This window comes from Ranitomeya imitator, chromosome 6 (genome assembly GCF_032444005.1).
Source record: "Ranitomeya imitator isolate aRanImi1 chromosome 6, aRanImi1.pri, whole genome shotgun sequence".
Classification (NCBI taxonomy): Eukaryota; Metazoa; Chordata; class Amphibia; order Anura; family Dendrobatidae; genus Ranitomeya; species Ranitomeya imitator.
In genome coordinates, this window is record NC_091287.1 from 37,322,910 (window position 1) to 37,347,364 (window position 24,455).

At 44.9% G+C, this 24,455-nt stretch overlaps 2 protein-coding genes across 8 annotated transcripts in view; one reads left to right on the forward strand and one right to left on the reverse strand.

The window, feature by feature from the left end:
• Nucleotides 1-24,455, forward strand: part of ADAM22 (ADAM metallopeptidase domain 22) — a 274,548-nt gene that overhangs the window by 120,215 nt on the left and 129,878 nt on the right. The window lies entirely within an intron of this gene.
• Nucleotides 6,427-19,755, reverse strand: CLDN12 (claudin 12). Its single transcript, XM_069729480.1, has 2 exons — nucleotides 19,624-19,755; nucleotides 6,427-10,123 (listed from the first exon to the last, which is right to left on the reverse strand). Exon 2 carries the CDS (start codon nucleotides 10,097-10,099, stop codon nucleotides 9,359-9,361), a length of 741 nt encoding a protein of 246 aa, XP_069585581.1. The 5' UTR covers nucleotides 10,100-10,123; nucleotides 19,624-19,755; the 3' UTR covers nucleotides 6,427-9,358.

Here is a 24,455-nt window from a genome sequence, read left to right on the forward strand (position 1 = left end):
TAGTGAAATTGCCATACCACTGATTCCACCACTTACTGTAACACCGATCTTTTCGGGGATTGAAGACAAGCATATATTATGCCACCCCACACCATAATCCTGGAAGAAGGACTGGTATGATGTTCCCTTGTGAAGGCCTCTTCGTGGTGTTGCCCGTGTGTTCTCCAGCCCAATCTCCGGTAAGTAAGACTCATCGTTGATGAGAACAGACCTCCATTCCAGCTTCCACTGCAGTCTTGCTCTACACCATGATAGCCATCGAGAGTGGTGGTGTGAGGTCAGTCATGGAAATCTGTCTCGTAGCCCAAGGTCATTCAGACATCTTTTTGATGGTTTGTGTAGACAATGTTTGCCGCCTTTGGTTTGGTGATGGAAATCTGTCTCGTAGCCCAAAGTCATTCAGACATCTTTTTGATGGTTTGTGTAGACAATGTTTGCCTCCTTTGGTTTGGTATGTGAAGTCCAATTTAATTTGCAGTACACAATGGATCACCATGTTCCATTCTTCAAATCTGACCAAACCACGTTGGCCAAGCCTCGAAAAGACCTTCACAAGAGAACATCACCCTAATCCTCCTCCTGAAATTATTGTGTGGGGTGCCATAATCTACAATAGCCAAGACCGCTGTAGTCTTCATTTCAGTTACATGAACAGCTCAGCATTTCACTGATTTTTTTTGTTTCTGGTTTTTCATCATTTACATAAGAGTAACATGTCTCCATCCTGTGATTTCCATAATTACATGACTTTTTCTTCTTGGTGTTGCCATTTCAATATCGAGCAGCGTATATCATTTGAGAGAACAATTAGCTCGGAACTTCAATGCATTAGTAGTTAATTAATTTAGTCATGACAGCGGGCTGTCATGGAAACTGCTGGGTTAAACACCCGTGAGCAGAAGTATTGCCGATTCCAGTCGCTACTGTATAAGGAAGACTTGGATTACAGTGGATTTATGGGGGTGATAACATGAGCACAGCTTCTGAACCTGAGCCATCACCGAGTTATACAAGTATGGCCCTGTGCCATAGATACAGAACCAGACACAGCAACACAGATTCTGCTGATCGTGCGGTACTAGAGCTTGGACTTCTGCAAATCACATATTGAGGATAGACCTACTTTTTACGTAGAAAAAACATGTTTCCAAACGAGTGCATTTCCTTTCCATATGATGTACGGATGCATCTAGTGTCGGATGCGTAGAACAGGCACAAATCACTGCTATTAAACATTTAGATGCTGCTGTCAATATCTGACAGTAGCATTTATATGGTTTATCCTCGTGCCTGGCCGTTTTTAATTACCCAACCACTTGTGGGTGCTGCAAACTTTGTACTCCCATGGGACCATCTTTTTTTCCCATATACAAGAACAGTTTGGCATAAGGTTTTTATTTTTTATTTACAAATTTCCGGTTTTTATTGTTGTCACCATTTACTGCAATTAGTACGTTTTGGCTTTTTTTTTTCCCATCGATGCAGCTGTGCAAAGATTTTTTTTTTTGTTGTGAGCGGATATTTTTATTGGTGCTATTTTGGGATATATACAATGTTTTGATCAGTTGCTAATGCATTTTTTGGGGGCGACATGCAGCAACTGAAAATGAGAATTCTGGTTATTTGTTTTTTTTTCTGGTGTTCATAGTGTAGATTAAATGATTTGATATTCGGGATTGCACTTCTATAGACAAGGCATACCCAATTTATGGTTAATTTTTGTATTTCTTTGTGGGAAAAGATTTTTTTTTTTTTAAACATTTCTCTTTAGGGAGCATGCACCTACAATCTAAGCCATGTGGGCCCCTAACTACCATGGCAATCCATCAGCACACTGCGATCATGTAACATGGTAGATGGGTTGGCGCACCGTTTCGACAGCACCTATCGTAAGCCATAAATGCTGTGGTCTGACCGACAGCGGAATCTAAAGGCATTCGACATAAGCGATGGGAGCTGCTCCAGTCGCTGCTGCTAAGAGGCATATTCTACTGCTCGAGCCCTTACTGGGTGATGTAAATGTATGTCAAACGCCGGGGAACAGTTTATAGAGTATCACCAGGGATTCAAGCTTCAGGAGGCTAATTTGCATATTCCAGGTGCCTTCTGGGAGAAGCGAAGTCTCCCTAAGCTAGAAGATCGTTGGGTACAGCCGGGACCAGCTGCTTCGAAAGCATCACCAAACCAGGGATTCAAGCTTCAGGAGGCTAATTTGCATATTCCAGGTGCCTTCTGGGAGAAGCGAAGTCTCCCTAAGCTAGAAGATCGTTGGGTACAGCCGGGACCAGCTGCTTCGAAAGCATCACCAAACCGCGTGCCTGTAGGACATTATTGCAAGAGAGCTTGGCTGAGTAGATTACACAAGAAGGAAAACACACAGCAAGTCAGCAGGATCTAGGAGCAACATGGCAGATGTGACAACCTACATGGTGAGCTGCAGCATGTGCTACATGTTCACAGATCGACCAGAAGAAGAATCCAATTTCACCTGTCAGAAGTGTAGACTAGTGGCCCTTTTAGAAGAAAAGGTGCGGGGTCTGGAAGAAAGAATAGCAACTTTGAAACTCATCAAAGAGAATGAAGACTTTCTAGACAGAACAGAAGCATCTCTACTGGTCACAGAAGGTGAAAAAAGTGTCAGAGAACCTCCAAAAGCAGATGAGTGGAAGCATGTGACCAAAAGAAGCAAGAAGACCATGGAGAAATCACCAACCACACAACTGAAGAACCGATATCAAATCTTTGTAGAGGATGAAGATGGCACACCTAAGAATGAAGCAATACCAGCAAGCAAAAAAGAAAAGGGCACACAGCAACAAGTGACAGCAAAAAGTACAGCCAAGAAGCAACGAAGAGTGGTGGTGGTGGGAGACTCACTACTGAGAGGCACAGAAGCAGCCATCTGCAGACCGGACATAACTGCAAGAGAAGTATGCTGCCTTCCAGGTGCGATGATCAAGGATGTGACCGATAGGATACCAAAGCTCTTCAACTCCAAGGACGTCCACCCATTTCTTCTGATACATGTTGGCACCAATGACACGGCAAGGAAGGACCTACCGACAATCTGCAAAGACTTTGAAGAGTTGGGGAAGAAAGTAAAGGAACTGGATGCACAGGTAGTTTTTTCTTCTATCCTTCCAGTAGACGGGCATGGCACCAGGAGATGGAACAGGATCCTTGATGCAAACAACTGGCTAAGACGATGGTGCAGACAACAAGGATTTGGATTCCTGGACCACGGTGTGAATTACTGGTATGATGGACTCCTCGCCAGAGACGGACTACACCTCAACAAACCTGGGAAACACACATTCGCCAGAAGACTCGCTACACTCATCAGGAGGGCGTTAAACTAGAAGAAGAGGGGACGGGAAGAAAAACATTAGACTCGTACAAAGACGACCCAGGAAAACATACTCAGAAGGGAGGTAAGAACATTTCTAAAACAATCCACAGTGAGGAGATTGGAACAAAACAAAATCCTCTAAACTGCATGCTCGCAAACGCCAGAAGCCTGACAAACAAGATGGAAGAACTAGAAGCAGAAATATCTACAGGTAACTTTGACATAGTGGGAATAACCGAGACATGGTTAGATGAAAGCTATGACTGGGCAGTTAACTTACAGGGTTACAGTCTGTTTAGAAAGGATCGTAAAAATCGGAGAGGAGGAGGGGTTTGTCTCTATGTAAAATCTTGTCTAAAGTCCACTTTAAGGGAGGATATTAGCGAAGGGAATGAAGATGTCGAGTCCATATGGGTTGAAATTCATGGAGGGAAAAATGGTAACAAAATTCTCATTGGGGTCTGTTACAAACCCCCAAATATAACAGAAAGCATGGAAAGTCTACTTCTAAAGCAGATAGATGAAGCTGCAACCCATAATGAGGTCCTGGTTATGGGGGACTTTAACTACCCGGATATTAACTGGGAAACAGAAACCTGTGAAACCCATAAAGGCAACAGGTTTCTGCTAATAACCAAGAAAAATTATCTTTCACAATTGGTGCAGAATCCAACCAGAGGAGCAGCACTTTTAGACCTAATACTATCTAATAGACCTGACAGAATAACAAATCTGCAGGTGGTTGGGCATTTAGGAAATAGCGACCACAATATTGTGCAGTTTCACCTGTCTTTCACTAGGGGGACTTGTCAGGGAGTCACAAAAACATTGAACTTTAGGAAGGCAAAGTTTGAACAGCTTAGAGATGCCCTTAATCTGGTAGACTGGGACAATATCCTCAGAAATGAGAATACAGATAATAAATGGGAAATGTTTAAGAACATCCTAAATAGGCAGTGTAAGCGGTTTATACCTTGTGGGAATAAAAGGACTAGAAATAGGAAAAACCCAATGTGGCTAAACAAAGAAGTAAGACAGGCAATTAACAGTAAAAAGAAAGCATTTGCACTACTAAAGCAGGATGGCACCATTGAAGCTCTAAAAAACTATAGGGAGAAAAATACTTTATCTAAAAAACTAATTAAAGCTGCCAAAAAGGAAACAGAGAAGCACATTGCTAAGGAGAGTAAAACTAATCCCAAACTGTTCTTCAACTATATCAATAGTAAAAGAATAAAAACTGAAAATGTAGGCCCCTTAAAAAATAGTGAGGAAAGAATGGTTGTAGATGACGAGGAAAAAGCTAACATATTAAACACCTTCTTCTCCACGGTATTCACGGTGGAAAATGAAATGCTAGGTGAAATCCCAAGAAACAATGAAAACCCTATATTAAGGGTCACCAATCTAACCCAAGAAGAGGTGCGAAACCGGCTAAATAAGATTAAAATAGATAAATCTCCGGGTCCGGATGGCATACACCCACGAGTACTAAGGTAACTAAGTAATGTAATAGATAAACCATTATTTCTTATTTTTAGGGACTCTATAGCGACAGGGTCTGTTCCGCAGGACTGGCGCATAGCAAATGTGGTGCCAATATTCAAAAAGGGCTCTAAAAGTGAACCTGGAAATTATAGGCCAGTAAGTCTAACCTCTATTGTTGGTAAAATATTTGAAGGGTTTCTGAGGGATGTTATTCTGGATTATCTCAATGAGAATAACTGTTTAACTCCATATCAGCATGGGTTTATGAGAAATCGCTCCTGTCAAACCAATCTAATCAGTTTTTATGAAGAGGTAAGCTATAGACTGGACCACGGTGAGTCATTGGACGTGGTATATCTCGATTTTTCCAAAGCGTTTGATACCGTGCCGCACAAGAGGTTGGTACACAAAATGAGAATGCTTGGTCTGGGGGAAAATGTGTGTAAATGGGTTAGTAACTGGCTTAGTGATAGAAAGCAGAGGGTGGTTATAAATGGTATAGTCTCTAACTGGGTCGCTGTGACCAGTGGGGTACCGCAGGGGTCAGTATTGGGACCTGTTCTCTTCAACATATTCATTAATGATCTGGTAGAAGGTTTACACAGTAAAATATCGATATTTGCAGATGATACAAAACTATGTAAAGCAGTTAATACAAGAGAAGATAGTATTCTGCTACAGATGGATCTGGATAAGTTGGAAACTTGGGCTGAAAGGTGGCAGATGAGGTTTAACAATGATAAATGTAAGGTTATACACATGGGAAGAAGGAATCAATATCACCATTACACACTGAACGGGAAACCACTGGGTAAATCTGACAGGGAGAAGGACTTGGGGATCCTAGTTAATGATAAACTTACCTGGAGCAGCCAGTGCCAGGCAGCAGCTGCCAAGGCAAACAGGATCATGGGGTGCATTAAAAGAGGTCTGGATACACATGATGAGAGCATTATACTGCCTCTGTACAAATCCCTAGTTAGACCGCACATGGAGTACTGTGTCCAGTTTTGGGCACCGGTGCTCAGGAAGGATATAATGGAACTAGAGAGAGTACAAAGGAGGGCAACAAAATTAATAAAGGGGATGGGAGAACTACAATACCCAGATAGATTAGCAAAATTAGGATTATTTAGTCTAGAAAAAAGACGACTGAGGGGCGATCTAATAACCATGTATAAGTATATAAGGGGACAATACAAATATCTCGCTGAGGATCTGTTTATACCAAGGAAGGTGACGGGCACAAGGGGGCATTCTTTGCGTCTGGAGGAGAGAAGGTTTTTCCACCAACATAGAAGAGGATTCTTTACTGTTAGGGCAGTGAGAATCTGGAATTGCTTGCCTGAGGAGGTGGTGATGGTGAACTCAGTCGAGGGGTTCAAGAGAGGCCTGGATGTCTTCCTGGAGCAGAACAATATTGTATCATACAATTATTAGGTTCTGTAAAAGGACGTAGATCTGGGGATTTATTATGACGGAATATAGGCTGAACTGGATGGACAAATGTCTTTTTTCGGCCTTACTAACTATGTTACTATGTTACTATGTTACTTATAAAATAAATAACTCCAAAACACCAGAAAATATTCGGACCAGTCATTCAAAATTTTTATTTCACCATTTGATAAAAATACAACAATACTCGACATGACCGGCATGTAAACATCGAGAGAACCTAACAAAAATCAAAGCACTTAACATCAGCAGCTAAAATACCAAAACCTATAGACTGCATAGAGATTACAGTAAGAATCATTCAGGCATACGTTATCAAGGAAATCTGTTATCATTGCATTGTGTGGTCGTTACGATTTTTTTGCGTTCTGGTGGAAAAAAATGTTAATTTTTACTTTCTTGTAGCACCTTACAAAACTATTCATACCGTGTTATAGGAGAGGAGAGAAAAGAAACAGGGCACTATAAATGACATTTTAATTTCAATGCAAACTATTTTTATTTTCATATAGTCACAGTAAAAAAAAAAAAAAAAAATGTTTTTAATTCTATATAAATTATTTTTTCACTTTATTTCTAAAATGCAATCCGTTATTCACTTTCATAATGGCTATCAGTAGGGCCGGTCAGGTGTCTCTGTTTCATGGTCCGTGTCCAGACTGCCATTTCTCAACCAGTCGCTGGTCTCCTCCTGACTCGAATTTATCAGCCTCATATAGGACTGTGATCCCGTCACGTACAGCTGGCCGGTCCCTGTGTGAAACCGGCTGGTCAAATTGCTTCAGCTGCCTAAATTGTCGGCAGCACATTTACCCATGTTAACAGGAGTTGTGCTGCCGACAAACTGTATGGGCGCCAAATGTTGCAACCCCTTCTTAAACTAAATGTTTGTTCCCAATAACATAAAGCCTATACTCCTCTCCCGTGCCAGTCCCCCACTGTGATGCGGTGTTGGGACACATGACTCTGGCACCCAATCAGCGCTGGCGTAATAGTCTCCGCCTCCTGTCGAATTGAGCAGGAAGAGGAAGTCCGAGATCAGTTGCAGCCCGGCACAGGAGGCGAGTATAGGCTTTTATTATTTTATCATGGCCGAACATTTAATTTAAGAAGGGGTTGTGCTAGTAGTGAACAACCTCTAAAGATCGTTCATCTCCATCATCCTATGTCAACGGGCCCTTAGACAAGCGCTAATGGACTTGTTATATTATCTATTGGAGAAAAGTCTGCCCGTGTAAACACATCAGACTCCAGTTGCTAATGCCATCAAATATTCACGGCAGAGGTGGTTAAAACTCAATGAGCGAGCGTGCTCGCCCCTGGATGGTGCTTAAGTACGCCTCATGTATCGCAGGTGCTTGAGTTCCCGCTTCTTAATGCCGAAACAGTGAATGTCAGACAACCCCCACATGTTTACTGGCTGGCAAAACATGCTGGGCGGGGACTCTAGCATGGCGCTCCACCACCCGCGATACTTGATGTGTACCTGAGCACTACGATGCTCAAATAGAGTAGCCAGCACGCTTTTAAGACATGAGAACTGCGCTGTGATTGGGTACAAAGCAAAAACATATCATTAACCCTATACCACGTGCATGTGTTTGGCCAATATACCATTCAATTTCCTTAACGACTTCAATAGAGACAGGGATTTGACACCGTGGGGAGGAAAAGTAGAATAAGATGATCAAAAGGGGTCAAAAAAAAAATTATATTTGTTACCTTCCTCTTTGATCTTTATTTTCAAGAAATCTACCGGTACATTTTTTCTCAATATATTCAAAATACTCTGTAAAAATATAGACTTTATTTTTTAATCATTTACCACATTTCTTCTGTAACTGCATAAATGGATTTTGAATATGGCAGATTTGGGTAATTTTCGGTAGTTTTATTTGCTTCTTACTAACCTTTTTTGAACCTTTAAGAGTTTGTTCACACGTTGGAGGTTTTCATACGGGCAAAAATGCAGCGGTTTACAGGAGCAGCAGCAAAATAAATGAGATTTCTAAAATCTCATTCACACAGTGTGTTTATTTTCCTAGGTTTTTTTTCAGCAGTATTTTTTTTTTTAATGCATTTAATGTATGCATTTTTCCTGCACGAAAACCAACTGCAAAAATGCACTGTGTGAACATAATTTAAAAGGGCATTGTGTGTGCAAACGTGGACTGTTCCCTCTGGACAATCCAGTACAGATGAGCTATTGGGGCATATATAGAGACGGCTTCTCTCTATATACCAGGATAGACAGTGGCTGGAAAGACCCTACATTACATAGTCACCTATAATAATAATAATTTTATATAGCGCTAACATATTCCGCAGCGCTTTACAGTTTGCACACATTATCATTGCTGTCCCCATTGGGGCTCACAATCTAAATTCCCTATCAGTATGTCTTTGGAATGTGGGAGGTAACCGGAGTACCCGGAGGAAACCCATGCAAACACGGGGAGAGCATACAAACTCTTTGCAGATGTTGTCCTTGGTGGGGTTTGAACCCAGGACTCCAGCGCTGCAAGGCTATCCACCGTGCCACCGTGCTGCCCCTATCGTGGTCATAAAAAAAAAAAAACTCCAAAAACATTCCTCAGTGGTTTTGTTTAGGCACTCGTTTGGTCCATATAACGTGATGCTGGAGAATGGGTAGGTGTGAATGGACCGCTAATCGCTCCTATTTTGCGTTAAATCTTCCATGGCTTAATATAAATCTACAGAGACCTATTCACAGACATTACGCAGGTTTCCAAAAATATTAATATCACAACTATATAAAATTATAAGTAATATGTTCCCCCATTATGCAAAAAAAAAAAACAACTAAAACATCACTTTATATTAATAGAAATTTCAACGCAAAGGCGAAATTAAAATGCAGTGGCTTAAAACAATACAACTGTCAAGAAAGAGCAATTTCCAGAAAAAAATAATAAAAAAAAAACCCTACAATTACAAAAATTAAAAAAAAATATGTAACAAAACAAAAATTGACAATATTGATCAGCAGAATGAAACCACCAATATGCAACAGGAAATCAAAGTTCACACGATGGGATGGATCTATGCGGTGTGCGAGACCACGGGGATGTCTATTTCAATGGCCGACATCCGGGACCGCGATGAGTATGACGACGGGGGGACGTAGCTGTGCATGCTGGGTGCATGGGAATAGAGCGGCTGCCAAAATGGCGATGGCAGAGACTTGCAGGCACAGTACCAGATAAACAGTAACAGGGCCGTGAAATACATCCCACCGGATCCGCCTATGGCAACAAAGACAGCAATGTCATAGGTAAAATATGGCCCGTATTTCCTGTTCAATACGTCATTATAAAATATCGACCATATGGACGGCGTCAGGCTAATACTACCCGCCAGGACATATAGCAAGCCGGCCACAAGATGGCAGCCGGAACTGTTGACGACGCACCTGGCGATTTTTAGGTTTGGCACATTGGGGCTAAAAGTGGTGTTACATATTCCGGTTAGACACAGGATTAGGGCAGAGCCGGCTGTCAGGATGCTGAACGGAAGGGCAAACTGGAGGACGCGAATGTCTAACTGGTCGACGCTGGCGTACCACTCGCCGTCATACATCAGGCACTCGCGGGACCACTCCTGACGAGTGCACTTCACCCACATGCCGATGCTGACCGTCAAGTTTTTTTCATTTCTGTTATAGGTGTAGAGTTTCATCTGTCTCCATTGAGGCAGCAGGGTGGCGGTAAAAAGGCCTGCGATGGACGCTGTGCCACAGACAAAGGCCAGTAGGGTGACGGCGTGCACTTCCTGACAGCCCATTATTCTACTCGCCTCTTGCGGAACCTAAAAACAAACAAACAAAAAATAAAATACTATATTACCGTAATTTCCTAATAAAATCCCAACAATTTCACAAGTATTTGTTTGCCCCCTTCTTTATGTAGACATCTTAACCACTAGTCTTTTTCCTGTGGTTCTTGTTTTCCTGAAATAAGTCTGTACAGCATAAGGATGCAGTCTACTATACAGCGGTAGAAACTGAAAGGAAATGACCAAATGATACAAGCCATTCCAAAGACTCTCCATCCAACATCTACGTTCAGCTTCACCAAATAGACGATGCCTATTGAAGGGTACATACCCACGCCTCGAAATCCACGGCAGCAGAACCTGCTGTGGATTTAACTGCGGAAATACAGCATGTTGGGACAGATTGAGGCTGACTAACTTGTGTCCTCAGCATGTGGAGGTGTGTGCAAATGTCAAAAGCAAATGCAAATTACACATCTGAGGTATGGGTCCTGTCTACATATGGAAATTTATGAAAGTATTATCTTGAGTAACGTCTTTACCACATTTTTTTTTCATATTGTTTCCGATAAGATGACTATTTTGTAAATGATCTGCAGTATCTGACGTGCCATAGAGAAGGACACTAGTGATGAGCATACGTGCTGGGATAAGGTGTTATCTGAGCATGCTCGGGTGCTAACCGAGTAACTTCGGCATGCTGAAATAATATGTTTGAGTCTCCGCGGCTGCATGTCTAGCGGCTGTTTGACAGCCACAACATCTCAGGGATTACATAAACACAAAATCCCTGGATGTGTAGCGGCTGTCGAACAGCACCGAGACATGCAGCTGCGGGGACGCAAACATATTTTTCGAGCACGCCAAAGTCACTTGTTTAGCACCCGAGCATGCTCAGATAACACCTTGTCTGAGCATGTTCACTCATCACTAGTGGACACAATTAGGAATAGTCATCAGTAATGCATTGCATACAAGCTCCACTTAAAAGGTTTACTTAATGGGGTTGTCCACTACTTGTATATTAATGGTGTGTCCCTAGGATAAATCAATAACAGATCAGTTGGGATCTGAAACTTAAAGATGAATAATTCGAGTTACAAGACCGTAGTCCAATGGCTAGTAGTCTGCGGTCTCTGGATGAGAGCCCTGCAAACCTCCTCCAACCCGTCAGCATCCCCAGTGTCTCTTCTGATGTATAGACCTTGCACCGTGTGATGCATGCATGATATTGCGCTGCCCTATTAAATGGAAAGGGTGGCGGGCATGCTGGCAGGACTCCTGTATAGGAGCCACAACCTCTTCACAAGGCCGCTGGACCAGGGTTCTGCAACTCAATTCGCTTATCTGTAGTAAGTGGTTAACAGAGCTGTTATAGCAAAGCCCGGTACACTATGTAATGGCCATTCTCAACTCCTATTGAAGTGAATAGGAGCAGAGCAGCAGTAACACTGATCAAATACGGATGACCTATTCTAAGGATTGACCATTAATATATAATTAGTGGACAACCCTTTTACAATAGAACCATGAGGATTTAGGAGGTTTCTATTATCGGATTGTCTTTTATGTAAAATGTTGTTAGGGTTCAAAGAGAGAGCCTGCGAGTCCCGCTTTCCCCACCCACTCGTAGAGGGAGCCTGCGAGTCCCGCTTTCCCCACCCACTCGTAGAGGGAGCCTGCGAGTCCCGCTTTCCCCACCCACTCGTAGAGGGAGCCTGCGAGTCCCGCTTTCCCCACCCACTCGTATGGGGAGCCTGCGAGTCCCGCTTTCCCCACCCACTCGTAGAGGGAGCCTGCGAGTCCCGCTTTCCCCACCCACTCGTATGGGGAGCCTGCGAGTCCCGCTTTCCCCACCCACTCGTAGAGGGAGCCTGCGAGTCCCGCTTTCCCCACCCACTCGTAGAGGGAGCCTGCATCATCCTGACCGCATTTACATTTTTTTGTAATTGAAAATTCTAAATCAACTTACAGCAAACAAAATGTATCAAGCTCAGCATCTGCCCCATCCTAAACTGCTCCAAAGGTCACCCATTTACCCCAACAGAGCCATTCAACAGAGAGCCAGTCAGCAGGCATTTACATATGTCGTTACATAAGTGCTTGCCCCCCAATAAAAATTATACCTTTTAATGTAGAGATCGTTTGTGCCAGTCATGAGAAATGTAGTGTAGCAACATATGCAGATCACGGCGACAGTGCACAGCGGCATGATATGCCTATCAATATACTTAGACCGCTTCTTCCAAGTGCAGTGACACGCCCCCAGTGCACTTCCCGCCTGATTTGCATATGTCTGCTATACTATATTTCTCATGATTGGCATGTGCAATCTCTACCACTTCCATATGTAATAATGTCCTGACTGGTCCCCTTTGAACTCCAAATAATTATATCCAGAAACCACATGCTACAGGTTATTAAAGAAACCGTTCTCAGGAATACGTTCCTGAAATTACCTCTGTAGGAAACCATATTGAAATATCCCTTCTCCCACTAAAGGGGTCAATGCAGAAGAATCCTGAGAACCGTCTTGTTCTGCGCCCCCGTGCCTCTGCGGCGTGGGGTTCTTTCTGAACGGCAGCTACTACGGTATATTGTTTTTTGCCAGTTTCGCATAAATATAAAAGGGTCAATGCAAACTTGATTTAACCTTCAGCAAAAGCAAAATGTGGAGGCGTCTCTCGTGTGTCAAGGACTGAGAGGAGGACAATTGCTGCACTTCCCACCCACACACACTGAAATCCTGGTAATTTGTGAATGCTTTCTACCTTGCGGCGTGTCAGGCCTCCCGGCTGATCTGCAAACTATGTTCTACACTCATTTTACCACGCATATTTTTTTTTTTTGTTGTTCTGCCGATTGCGATAGAAAGGACCAGATAGAAAAATGTACAATATGAGGCTGGATAGTATTATATTTTTACAATTTGATGATATACATTTTAATGTCAAGAAGTGATAATTGGGGAGATTGCTTCTTTATGGACCAAGTCTCTTTTTTTTTTTTTTTTTACTTTTCCGAGGATTGTGCATGGCTACCATATGGGCCCTTGCAGGCCATATAGGCTCCGCACTACATATCTGTAATCCATCCATTTTTCACGTCCCCTTTGCATTCAGAGTCATCTGGCAGTTGGTCAATGAACAGGACGGATATGTGGGAATGAGTCAGATGTATTCATTAGATCAACGTTCATGTCACAGGCTGGGACTTGTCACCTACCCCTGATCTGTATCCTGAATACATCATGTTCACTTTCCCACTGTTACTACATTTTGCTCATGTTCACTATTGATATTTATTTACTGCAGGGTATTTGCTCATTTTGTTCTGGTCTCAGGTTGTGTCCGTTTAGTGGCCAGTGTGAACATGCGCCTACACCATGCATGCATACCAACTTGCACTCCAGTTAATTTATTTTGGTTTTTTTTGCACTCCATGCCTCCCTTTTTTTTGAGCTGGACATTATGTTTAAATAGCTCCTTATGGCTGGGTGTCCATTAGTCGGCGTCTTGGTCCTGCTCAACCCTTATTCAGATTTACATCATTTGACACATGCTAAGGTTTTAATACCAAAGGGTGGGACCATCCCGAGTAGGGTCACCTTGATGCGGCGGACAAATCTGACATGTGCACGGCCTCATAGACCAACATTGGCCCAAGTGCGATCCGATGTTTTGTCGGACTGAAAATACGCTCGTCTGCACTTGCCCTAATAAAGTAAAAAATGATTGTCTAAGCACCCAAAAGATACACTAATCATTTACAGCAGGGGTCAGCAGCCTGTGGTGATACTACAACTCCCAAAATGTCCTGTTAGCCGTGCTGCGGGCTGTAGTTTTGCCATGGGTGGAGAACACTATTATACGTTTTGAAGGCAAATAGTGAAAGCCTAAAAATGGCTAATTAGGGGTCCCCTAAATCTGCAGCTATCAGGTCATAGTGGGAGATGTAATTTGTCCAAGAGGTGGTGGTCCCGTTTATATATGGTTTAAAAATCAATGTTCTGTATATCTATGGCTTTTAATGGGTGTCCCCGTAAGGGAGGGACCTTCTGTTATTTTAAATTTGACTTGTCACTTGCCATAAATGTGTGATTTACCTGGTGTAAATGCTGCTGTTCTCCTGAATCTGGTCATATTTTTATTTTGTTCCTGTGCCTCTCCCTTACCAAGATGTAGCCTTCTCTTTCCTGTAGACTTGTTAGCCAAGTAGACTAGTGATCCTCAACTCTCCGGTGAGCGTCTTATTGAGGCCAGGCTAGCGATCCTCAACTCTCTGTGAGCGTCTTATTGAGGCCAGGCTAGCGATCCTCAACTGTCCGGTGAGCGTCTTATTGAGGCCAGGCTAGTGATCCTCAACTGTCCGGTGAGCGTCTTATTGAGGCCAGGCTAGTGATCCTCAACTCTCCGGTGAGCGTCTTATTGAGGCCAGGCTAGTGAGCGTCTTATTGAGGCCAGGCTAGTGATCCTCAACTCTCCGGTGAGCGTCTTATTGAGGCCAACGCTCGTCCAACACTAGTTTTAAATAGAGGGAAAGGGAGCCATCTCTCAGAAACAGAAAGGAGGCAGGAACAAACGAGAAATAATGTCAGATTCAGGAGAACAGTGGCATTTACACAAGGTAAAAACAAAAAAGACATTAATGGAGAGTGTCAGGTGCCCTTTAAACTTGCCGTAACACCTTTATAATATGAAGAAGTTGTTAGTAGTGATGAGCGAACGAGCTCGGATAAGTCATTATCTCAGCATGCTTGAATAATATGTTCATGTCCCCACAGCTGAAGGTCTTGTTGCTGTCGAACAGCCGCGAGACGCGAACATATTTTTCGAGCACGCTGAAGACACTTACCACCAGATCATACTCTAATAATGAATTATCCGCGCACGTTCGCTCATCACTAGTTGGTAGTCAATAGATGCCTACTTGCATGGCTAGTGGTCAAACTTCACAAACGTCCATGCATCTAGTTAACGAATTCGGCACGAGTATCATCACACTGAGCCGGCTCTGGTTTCTATGCAGCGCTGCTAGTGCCAGGACTCGGCGAGCCAAAGATTGAGGAACTGGCAGCGACACGAACGCGCCTGAAAAGCTGTCAGGAGGGGAAGCTGCAAATGATACCAAGAGGTTGTAGAGTCTTGGCAGCAACAAATGACAGTTCTTCATCTGCTTGTCACACTGTGAGGAACCCGCTGAGAACCCCCCACTCAAATGGCACAAAGATGAATATGCCGCCTCAAATTCTCAGGAACAAAAAGAATTTCAGGGACGAATTCAAGAAGTGCAATATAGTGGTGTAGGGCAAAGAAAGTCCTCAGGCCCTGCACCAGGGATAACCGTAAATATGCCCACCATAAACATGGATGGGGGGGTCTGACAACTGGGACCTCACATATAGCTCCTCGTCCACCATCCTGGAAATGAAAGCGTGCAGAAACAGATTGTAGGTCTGCCAAAATTCTGCCTTATCAATACCCACTGTGCTATCTGGATGGTGCAACCCTGCAGCAGGGGGTGGAGGGTCTTTCTTGTATAGGGGGCTACCTCTCTGGACTTGCTATTTAGTTGTGTGAACAAATCATCGGGTTCCATTAAAGGGAACCTGTCACCCCGTTTTTTGAGATTGAGATATAAATACTGTTAAATAGGGCCTGTGCTGTGCGTTACTATGGTGTATGTAGTGTACCCTGATTCCCCATGTATGCCGAGAAATACATTACCAAAGTCGGCGTTTTCGCCTGTCAATCAGGCTGGTCTGGTCAGGTGGGCGTGTTCACAGCGTTCTTTTCTTCCCCAGGTTTCCGTTGGTGGCGTAGTGGTGTGCGCATGTCCAAGGTCCGGATTCCCTGTGCCCACGTGAAGACACAGCGCGCGATCTGCGCTGTCATTCCTTTCATCGGTGCGGGCGGCCATCTTCCTGGGGCCGCGCGTGCGCAGATGTAGTGCTCTGCTGCACGGGGCTTCAGGAAAATGGCCGCGGGATGCCGCGCGTGCGCAGAAGAGATCGCGGCGGCCATTTTCCCAAAGCCGAGTTTGCATCTCGGCTTTGGGAAAATGGCCGCCGCGATCTCTTCTGCGCACGCGCGGCATCCCGCGGCCATTTTCCTGAAGCCCCGTGTAGCAGAGCACTACATCTGCGCACGCGCGGCCCCAGGAAGATGGCCGCCCGCACCGATGAAAGGAATGACAGCGCAGATCGCGCGCTGTGTCTTCACGTGGGCACAGGGAATCCGGACCTTGGACATGCGCACACCACTACGCCACCAACGGAAACCTGGGGAAGAAAAGAACGCTGTGAACACGCCCACCTGACCTGACCAGCCTGATTGACAGGCGAAAACGCCGACTTTGGTAATGTATTTCTCGGCATACATGGGGAATCAGGGTACACTACATACACCATAGTAACGCACAGCACAGGCCCTATTTAACAGTATTTATAGCTCAATCTCAAAAAACGGGGTGACAGGTTCCCTTTAACCCCTTAGTGACAGAGCCAAATTTTTGAAATCTGACCATTGTCACTTTATGTGGTAATAACTCTGCAACGCTTCAACAAATCCCAGTGATTTTGAGACTGTTTTTTCGTGACACATTATACTTTATGAAAATGGTAAATTTAGGTCAATATGTTTTGTGTTTATTTATAAAAAATATCAAAAATTTGAGAAAAATGTTAAAAAATTTGCAATTTTCAAAATTTGAATGATTATCCCTTTAATCCAGATAGTCATACCACAGCAAAACATTAATAAATAATATTTCCCACATGTCGGCTTTACATCAGCACCATTTGTAAAATGATATTTTATTTTTTTAGCATTTTAGGAGGTTTAAAATTGTAGCAGCAATTTTTCATTTTTTCAAGGAAATTTACTAAATTTATTTTTTAGGGACTCATCCATGTTTGAAGTGACTTTAGGGGTCTCATGTATTGGGAAACCCCCAAACGTGATACCATTTTAAAAACAGCACCCCCTGACATATAAAAAACTGCTGTCGGGTAATTTATTAACCCTTCAGGTGCTTTACAGGAATTAATGCAAAGTGGTATGACAAAAATGAAAATGTGCATTTTTACCACCTACATGCCTCTAACTTCTGAACAGATTACTACACCCGGCAGACTCGAAGGCCGCTATTTGGTCATGAATTGCCATGGCAAACATCAGGACCACAAAATCATGATCTGAGGGCACCAATTGGGATAAAGAGGGAGCCCCCACACTCTGTTAACCATATATAATGATGTAGTCACTATTTACAGCAGCATCTAAGGGGTTAAACAGATTTGGACGGTGCAAACACTGATCGTGGCTGATGCAAAAAGTTGTCAGCTATAGTGCACAACCAACAGATGCCGGATTGATACCTGTATGGGGATGATATTCTCTTATATGTAAGGTCAGTTAAAAAGCGTATTGGCGGTCATTAAGGGGTTAATGACAGCTGTATTGTCGGCCACCCAGCTTTGCTAGAATCCCGACTGGTGATAATGCTATACTTAATATGTTTCATATCTTGGCTCACACTTGCTGCAGGTGGACTGAAAGGAAACAACCTTTTGCAAGCTTTGCCTATAAAGCCACCTTGGGGTAATTGCACTATTAGCGATTACCTGACGCACACAAATGACAGTGATAACAGTAGTCACTTCACTCTGGCATGGAATCCATTGCACTTATGAAGTAAATTCAAAGGAGAGCCGGGGAGATTGTTTTTACTTATGGAATGGAACAGCTTGTCCCGCAATAAAAAAGATTTTCTAGTGTACAACCCATATGTAAATCAGTCTGGAAGTGCACTGGGGGCGGGCCATGCATTTGGAGGACAGGCACAGTGACACGCCCCCAGTGCCCTGTATGTGCTGTGTATTAGACCAGCAGCCCCCGGGGTTATGCCAGAACATCGCAGAGGAACATGCTGTGACATTAATGCAAGACATACCGGTAATTTGAGCACAGTCGCTTGATGCCCAATAAATGTGGTATAACCCCTTATAAGAAATCACAATACGATCCCAGAGGAGAACACATGACTCCCTCAACTCTGCTACATCCCTACCGACGCCGCCTCGGCTCTGCTACATCCCTACCGACGCCGCCTCGGCTCCGCTGCATCCCTACCGACGCCGCCTCGGCTCCGCTACATCCCTACCGACGCCGCCTCGGCTCCGCTACATCCCTACCGACGCCGCCTCGGCTCCGCTACATCCCTACCGACGCCGCCTCGGCTCCGCTACATCCCTACCGACGCCGCCTCGGCTCCGCTACATCCCTACCGACGCCGCCTCGGCTCCGCTACATCCCTACCGACGCCGCCTCGGCTCCGCTACATCCCTACCGACGCCGCCTCGGCTCCGCTACATCCCTACCGACGCCGCCTCGGCTCCGCTACATCCCTACCGACGCCGCCTCGGCTCCGCTACATCCCTACCGACGCCGCCTCGGCTCCGCTACATCCCTACCGACGCCGCCTCGGCTCCGCTACATCCATACCGACGCCGCCTCGGCTCTGCTACATCCCTACCGACGCCGCCTCGGCTCTGCTACATCCATACCGACGCCGCCTCGGCTCTGCTACATCCCTACCGACGCCGCCTCGGCTCTGCTACATCCCTACCGACGCCGCCTCGGCTCTGCTACATCCCTACCGACGCCGCCTCGGCTCCGCTACATCCCTACCGACGCCGCCTCGGCTCCGCTACATCCATACCGACGCCGCCTCGGCTCTGCTACATCCCTACCGACGCCGCCTCGGCTCTGCTACATCCATACCGACGCCGCCTCGGCTCTGCTACATCCCTACCGACGCCGCCTCGGCTCTGCTACATCCCTACCGACGCCGCCTCGGCTCTGCTACATCCCTACCGACGCCGCCTCGGCTCTGCTACATCCCTACCGACGCCGCCTCGGCTCTGCTACATCCCTACCGACGCCGCCTCGGCTCTGCTACATCCCTACCGACGCCGCCTCGGCTCTGCTACACCCATACCGACGCCGCCTCGGCTCTGCTACACCCATACCGACGCCGCCTCGGCTCTGCTACATCCATACCGACGCCGCCTCGGCTCCGCTACATCCCTACCGACGCCGCCTCGGCTCTGCTACATCCATACCGACGCCGCCTCGGCTCTGCTACATCCATACCGACGCCGCCTCGGCTCTGCTACATCCATACTGATGCCGCCGGTCTCCTAGTAACAATTTAGCACAGTTCTTGACACCCGGAGATCAGTCACATTGTGCAGTAATTCTGTGTTACTACATTTCTAATGCACGGAGCAGATTTGCACCATCCCCTAAACTGCGGCTCTGCAGGGTGTGCTGGGACTTGTAGTTCCACTAAAGCTGGTGACCCCTGCCCCAGAGACTGGGAGGTGCATATCTCACCTGTAGCTTCTAAACTCCCAGCACCGAGTCTGCCCCCATTCTCCGAGCAATAAGTAACACAAGTTCTGCCGTCCGCCCTCCTTCCCCCACACACACCGCCTGCCGCGGACTGAGGACCGGACACCCAGCACTGACCTGGCGGAGCGGGAGCCTGGCCGCGTCTGCACCGGAGCAGCTCCTGCTAGGTATTGACGATGACGTCCTACCACGTGACACGGACGGGTCACATGACTCGTCCCTGCAACATTTCCGCTCTGGGGTCTGCAGAGTAAGTGACGGTGTCTAGCACAAGTGAACGGGATTACGGAAATAGCCGAGCGGGCTTTACTACTACGCCATTTCCGTAACCGTAGTAGACCTGAATGGCAGATACGTGAACAGCGTTACTACGGCAAGCTACGCTAATTCCGTAATCTCTTAAGTTACGAAAATAACGTAGCTCTATGTGCTTACGCTGTTTCCGTAACTACCATTTATTTCTATAGGAGCTACGGAAACACCGTAGTAGTACAGCCCTCTCGGCTATTTCCGCCGTCTGTCATCGGTTTATAGATTGGTATTCCTTTCTCAGACATGAGTGGTCGAGCTGTGACTACCTGAAGTGAAAAATAATAAATTATTTATAATAAAAAATTATCATTTTTTTGTCCAGAGTGTGGTAGAAATGCACAGTTTCACAACAGACAACATTCTTTATAAAGACGTTGTTAGTCGCAGCGAATCTGCCCCAAATTTTGCACGTATAAGTCAAAAAACGCATGCAAGCGTGTGCCATACGGCGAACTGCGTATTCTTCCATCTACGTGTCTATATATGTGTTTTTTTTCCTCAACCAGATTGTAACTGAACAGTCAGGAATAGCTTTAGACTTATTGGAGCTCCCTACTACGCGTTTCAGCACGTCTCCCACTGAGAACAATGGAGAAAAGAACATATACGGCTTTGCCCCTCTATAAAAAATGGCATCAACCTGACGAAGAGTGGGCAAAAGCACATTGTTTTATTATGTCTTGCTCATGGATATGAAGCCATGTATTTCTGAATCCTTTTTTTTTTTTTGCAGTTCAGGCAAATACTTCCAGCTGAGTGCACTATATTAATGCAAACCAGGCCTTTAGCCTCATTCACATATAAGGGTTTTTTTTGGGGTACAATAAAAACAGACTATTTTTCATCAGTGCACTGGATCCAATTGTCATCCATTTTTACCATCAGTGTGGCATCTGTTTTTCTCATATGCAAAAAATAAATAGACATTGCACCAGACCGGCTTATTAAATGAGAAGCTGGAAGCAGTGCCCGGTCTCCCATCTTTTGGCCACGGAATTCTGACCCGGCCACTGGACCAGGCTTCTGCATATCAATTCGCTCATCTCTAGTTTTGTATGTAGGTTTGCCCCATTCACATTAGGGGTGACGTCACACTAGCAGTATTTGGTCAGTATTTTACATCAGTATTTGTAGCCAAAACCAGGAGTGGAACAATTAGAGGAAAAGTATAATAGAAACATATGCTCCACTTCTGCATTTATCACCCACTCCTGGTTTTGGCTGAGAAATACTGATGTAAAATACTGACCAAATACTGCTAGTGTGACAGCAGCCTAAGTTCTTCCCCACTCTCAGTGGTCCTGTCAGGGTATGTGTCCACGTTCAGGATTGCATCAGGATTTGGTCAAGATTTTATGCAGGTAAAATCCTGACCAAATCTGCACCTGAGGTCACTGGCAGGTCACCTGCGCTGTCCTTGCGTTGTTTCTGCAATGTAAGGACATGCTGCGTTCTTAAAAGACACGCCGCATGTCCGTTTCCGCGGGTCTGCCGCATGCGTCTTTTAATGCATAGTGGAGACGGGATTTCATGAAATCCCCTCCACTATGCTGTAACATCTGGATGCTGCGTTTTTGACGCTGCGACTCAACGCAGCATCAAAAACGCAGCGTTTTCTGAACGTGGAAACATACCCTCAGAGGGAGATATGTAGTGATGAGCGAATATACTCGTTACTCGCGATTTCCCGAGCACGCTTGGGTGCCCTCCAAGTATTTTTTAGTGCTCGGAGATTTAGTTTTCTTCGCCGCAGCTGGATGATTTACAGCTATTAGACAGCTTGATTACATGTGGGGATTCCCTAGCAACCAGGCAACCCCCGCATGTACTCAGCCTGGCTAGTAGCTGTAAATCATTCAGCTGAGGCGATGAAAACGAAATCTCCGAGCACTAAAAAATACTCGGAGGACACCCGAGCATGCTCGAGAAATCTCGAGTAACGAGTATATTCGCTCATCACTAGAGATATGCAAATACTGATGTAAAATACTGACCAAATACTGAATGTGTGGATGTGGCCTTATGCTGACCGTGGTTCAGGCAGCTTGAATCATCGGCAGGTTCTGTAGTTTCTCTTGATAGTAACATAGTAACATAGTTAGTAAGGCCGAAAAAATACATTTGTCCATCCAGTTCAGCCTATATTCCATCATAATAAATACCCAGATCTACGTCCTTCTACAGAACCTAATAATTGTATGATACAATATTGATAGTAACATAGTTAGTAAGGCCGAAAAAAGACAATAATAATCTTTATTTTTATATAGCGCTAACATATTCCGCAGCGCTTTACAGTTTGCACACATTATCATCACTGTCCCCGATTGGGCTCACAATCTAGAATTCCTATCAGTATGTCTTTGGAATGTGGGAGGAAACTGGAGTGCCCGGAGGAAACCCACGCAAACACGGAGAGAACATACAAACTCTTTGCAGATGTTGTCCTGGGTGGGATTAGAACCCAGGACTCCAGCGCTGCTGTGCTAACCACTGCGCCACCGCACCATCTAGTTAAGGAGGGTTAGAGAGTAAGAGGGTTAATAGCAACAGACATTTTCATCCCTCTTACAAGCCGAACCTGTCAACTTCACTTATTAAAAGATCTGTGATGTTCGACTGCTGGAACTCGCACCGATCAGTGGAAAGGGGCACTTTTATCCCTGTTAGGATGGAGCGGCAGTGTATATGCCCGACTACTGCTTCATTAATTCCTGCTTTCTCCCGCAGACCCATAAAGAATTAGGGTATGTGCACACGTCTGGATTTTTAGCGTTTTTTTGCGGATTTTCGCTATAAAAACGCTATAAATCCGGTAAAAAAAACGCTAACATTATGCATCCTATCTTTTAGAATGCATTCCGCATTTTTTGTGCATATGTTAGCGTTTTTTTTTCGCAAAAAAACGCATTCCGCAAAAAGAACGGACATGCTCATTCTTTTTGCGTATTTTTTGCGGATTCCATGGCAAAAAGGACATTCAGGAAAATAAAAAAACGCTAAAAATCCGCGCAAAAAACGCGCAAATTCCGCGAGAAATCCGCGTGGAAAAAAAACGCGGATTTCTGGCAGAATTCTCAGGATTTTGTCAGGAAAAAAACCTGACGTGTGCACATACCCTTTGGGTATGTGTCCACCTTCAGGATGGCCGGCGGTTTAGTCGGAGCGGCAAACCCGCTCTGCACTAAGCTCCGCTCCCTTTCCGGGACGCGATGATGCCGGATGTGTTCATTGCACACATCCGGGATCATCGCACCCGACCATAGGGCCCTGTGTTATACCTTGCGGCGACACAGCGTCGCCGCAAGGTATACGGACATGCTGCGATCTTAAAAGACGCGCTGCCTGTCCGGAGTCGCAGGGCCGCCGCGTGTGTGTTACCACGCATAGTGGAGACGGGATTTCATTAAATCCCCTCCACTATGCTGTAACATCTGGACGCTGCATGTTTGACGCTGCGTCTCTAAGTAGCGTCAAACACGCAGCGTTTCCTGCACGTGGAAACATACCCTTAGGGTATGTGTCCACATTCAGGATTGCATCATAGTTTGGTCAGTATTTTATGCAGGTAAAATCCTGACCAAATCTGCACCAGAGGTCACTGGCAGGTCACCTGCGCTGTCCTTGCGTTGTTTCTGCAATGTAAGGACATGCTGCGTTCTTAAAAGACGCGCCGCATGTGCGTTTTCGCGGGTCTGCCGCATGCGTCTTTTAATGCATAGTGGAGACGGGATTTCATGAAATCCCCTTCACTATGCTGTAACATCTGGACGCTGCGTTTTTGACGCTGCGGCTCAACGCAGCGTCAAAAACGCAGCGTTTCCTAAACGTGGAAACATACCCTTAGGGTATGTGCACACATTGCGGATTTGCTGCAGATCTGCAGCGTTTTTTCCACACAGATTCGCTGCAGATCCGCAAGTGATTTACAGTACAATGTAAATCAATGGGAAAAACAAAATGCTGTTCCAATGGTGCAGAATTGTCCGCACGGAATCCACAGCGGATTATTTTAAGTACCATGTCAATTCTTTTTGCGGAACTGCTGCGTTTCTGCACCCATTCCATTATAGAAACCCGCAGGGGGTAAAAGCGGATGAAATCCGCACAGAATCCGCAGTAAATTCACAGAAAAAATGGACAAAATCCACAAAAAAAGTGCAGATTTTTGACCTGCAGATTCAGCCAAGAGATGCAGATTCCGTGCAGGAAATTCTGCAGGCAAATCTGCAACGTGTGCACATAGCCTTAATGTATTTTTTTTCTGTTTTATTTACGGTATATAAATCTTGTTGATTGTATGAGGAAAAAGTTTGCAAACTCGTATAATAAATTTGTTGTTTTTGATTGATCTCCCACAAGATCTAATCCATATACTACTGTACTTGAACAGTGCTGCAGTTTGCTACCCAGCGGGCGGCCCGGAGTGCTGCTGTGCAGCTGAAATACTGACGGCGCCCTACAGTCTTAGGATTCATTTTTGTCCCTGACATTACAATATAAGAATGCTCCTACACAGACTGGAAAATAAGTTCTTGCGTCATCTGCTTTTCTGGTTTCCATAAATATTATTATTATTTTTACTATTTCTTATAAAAGTATTATTTTATGATATTATCTTTTCTGTTTTTATATGA

Coding starts and splice junctions, on each gene's coding strand:
- CLDN12 (XM_069729480.1), bottom strand. CDS start 10,099: ATGGGCTGTCAGGAAGTGCACGCCGTCACCCTACTGGCCTTTGTCTGT.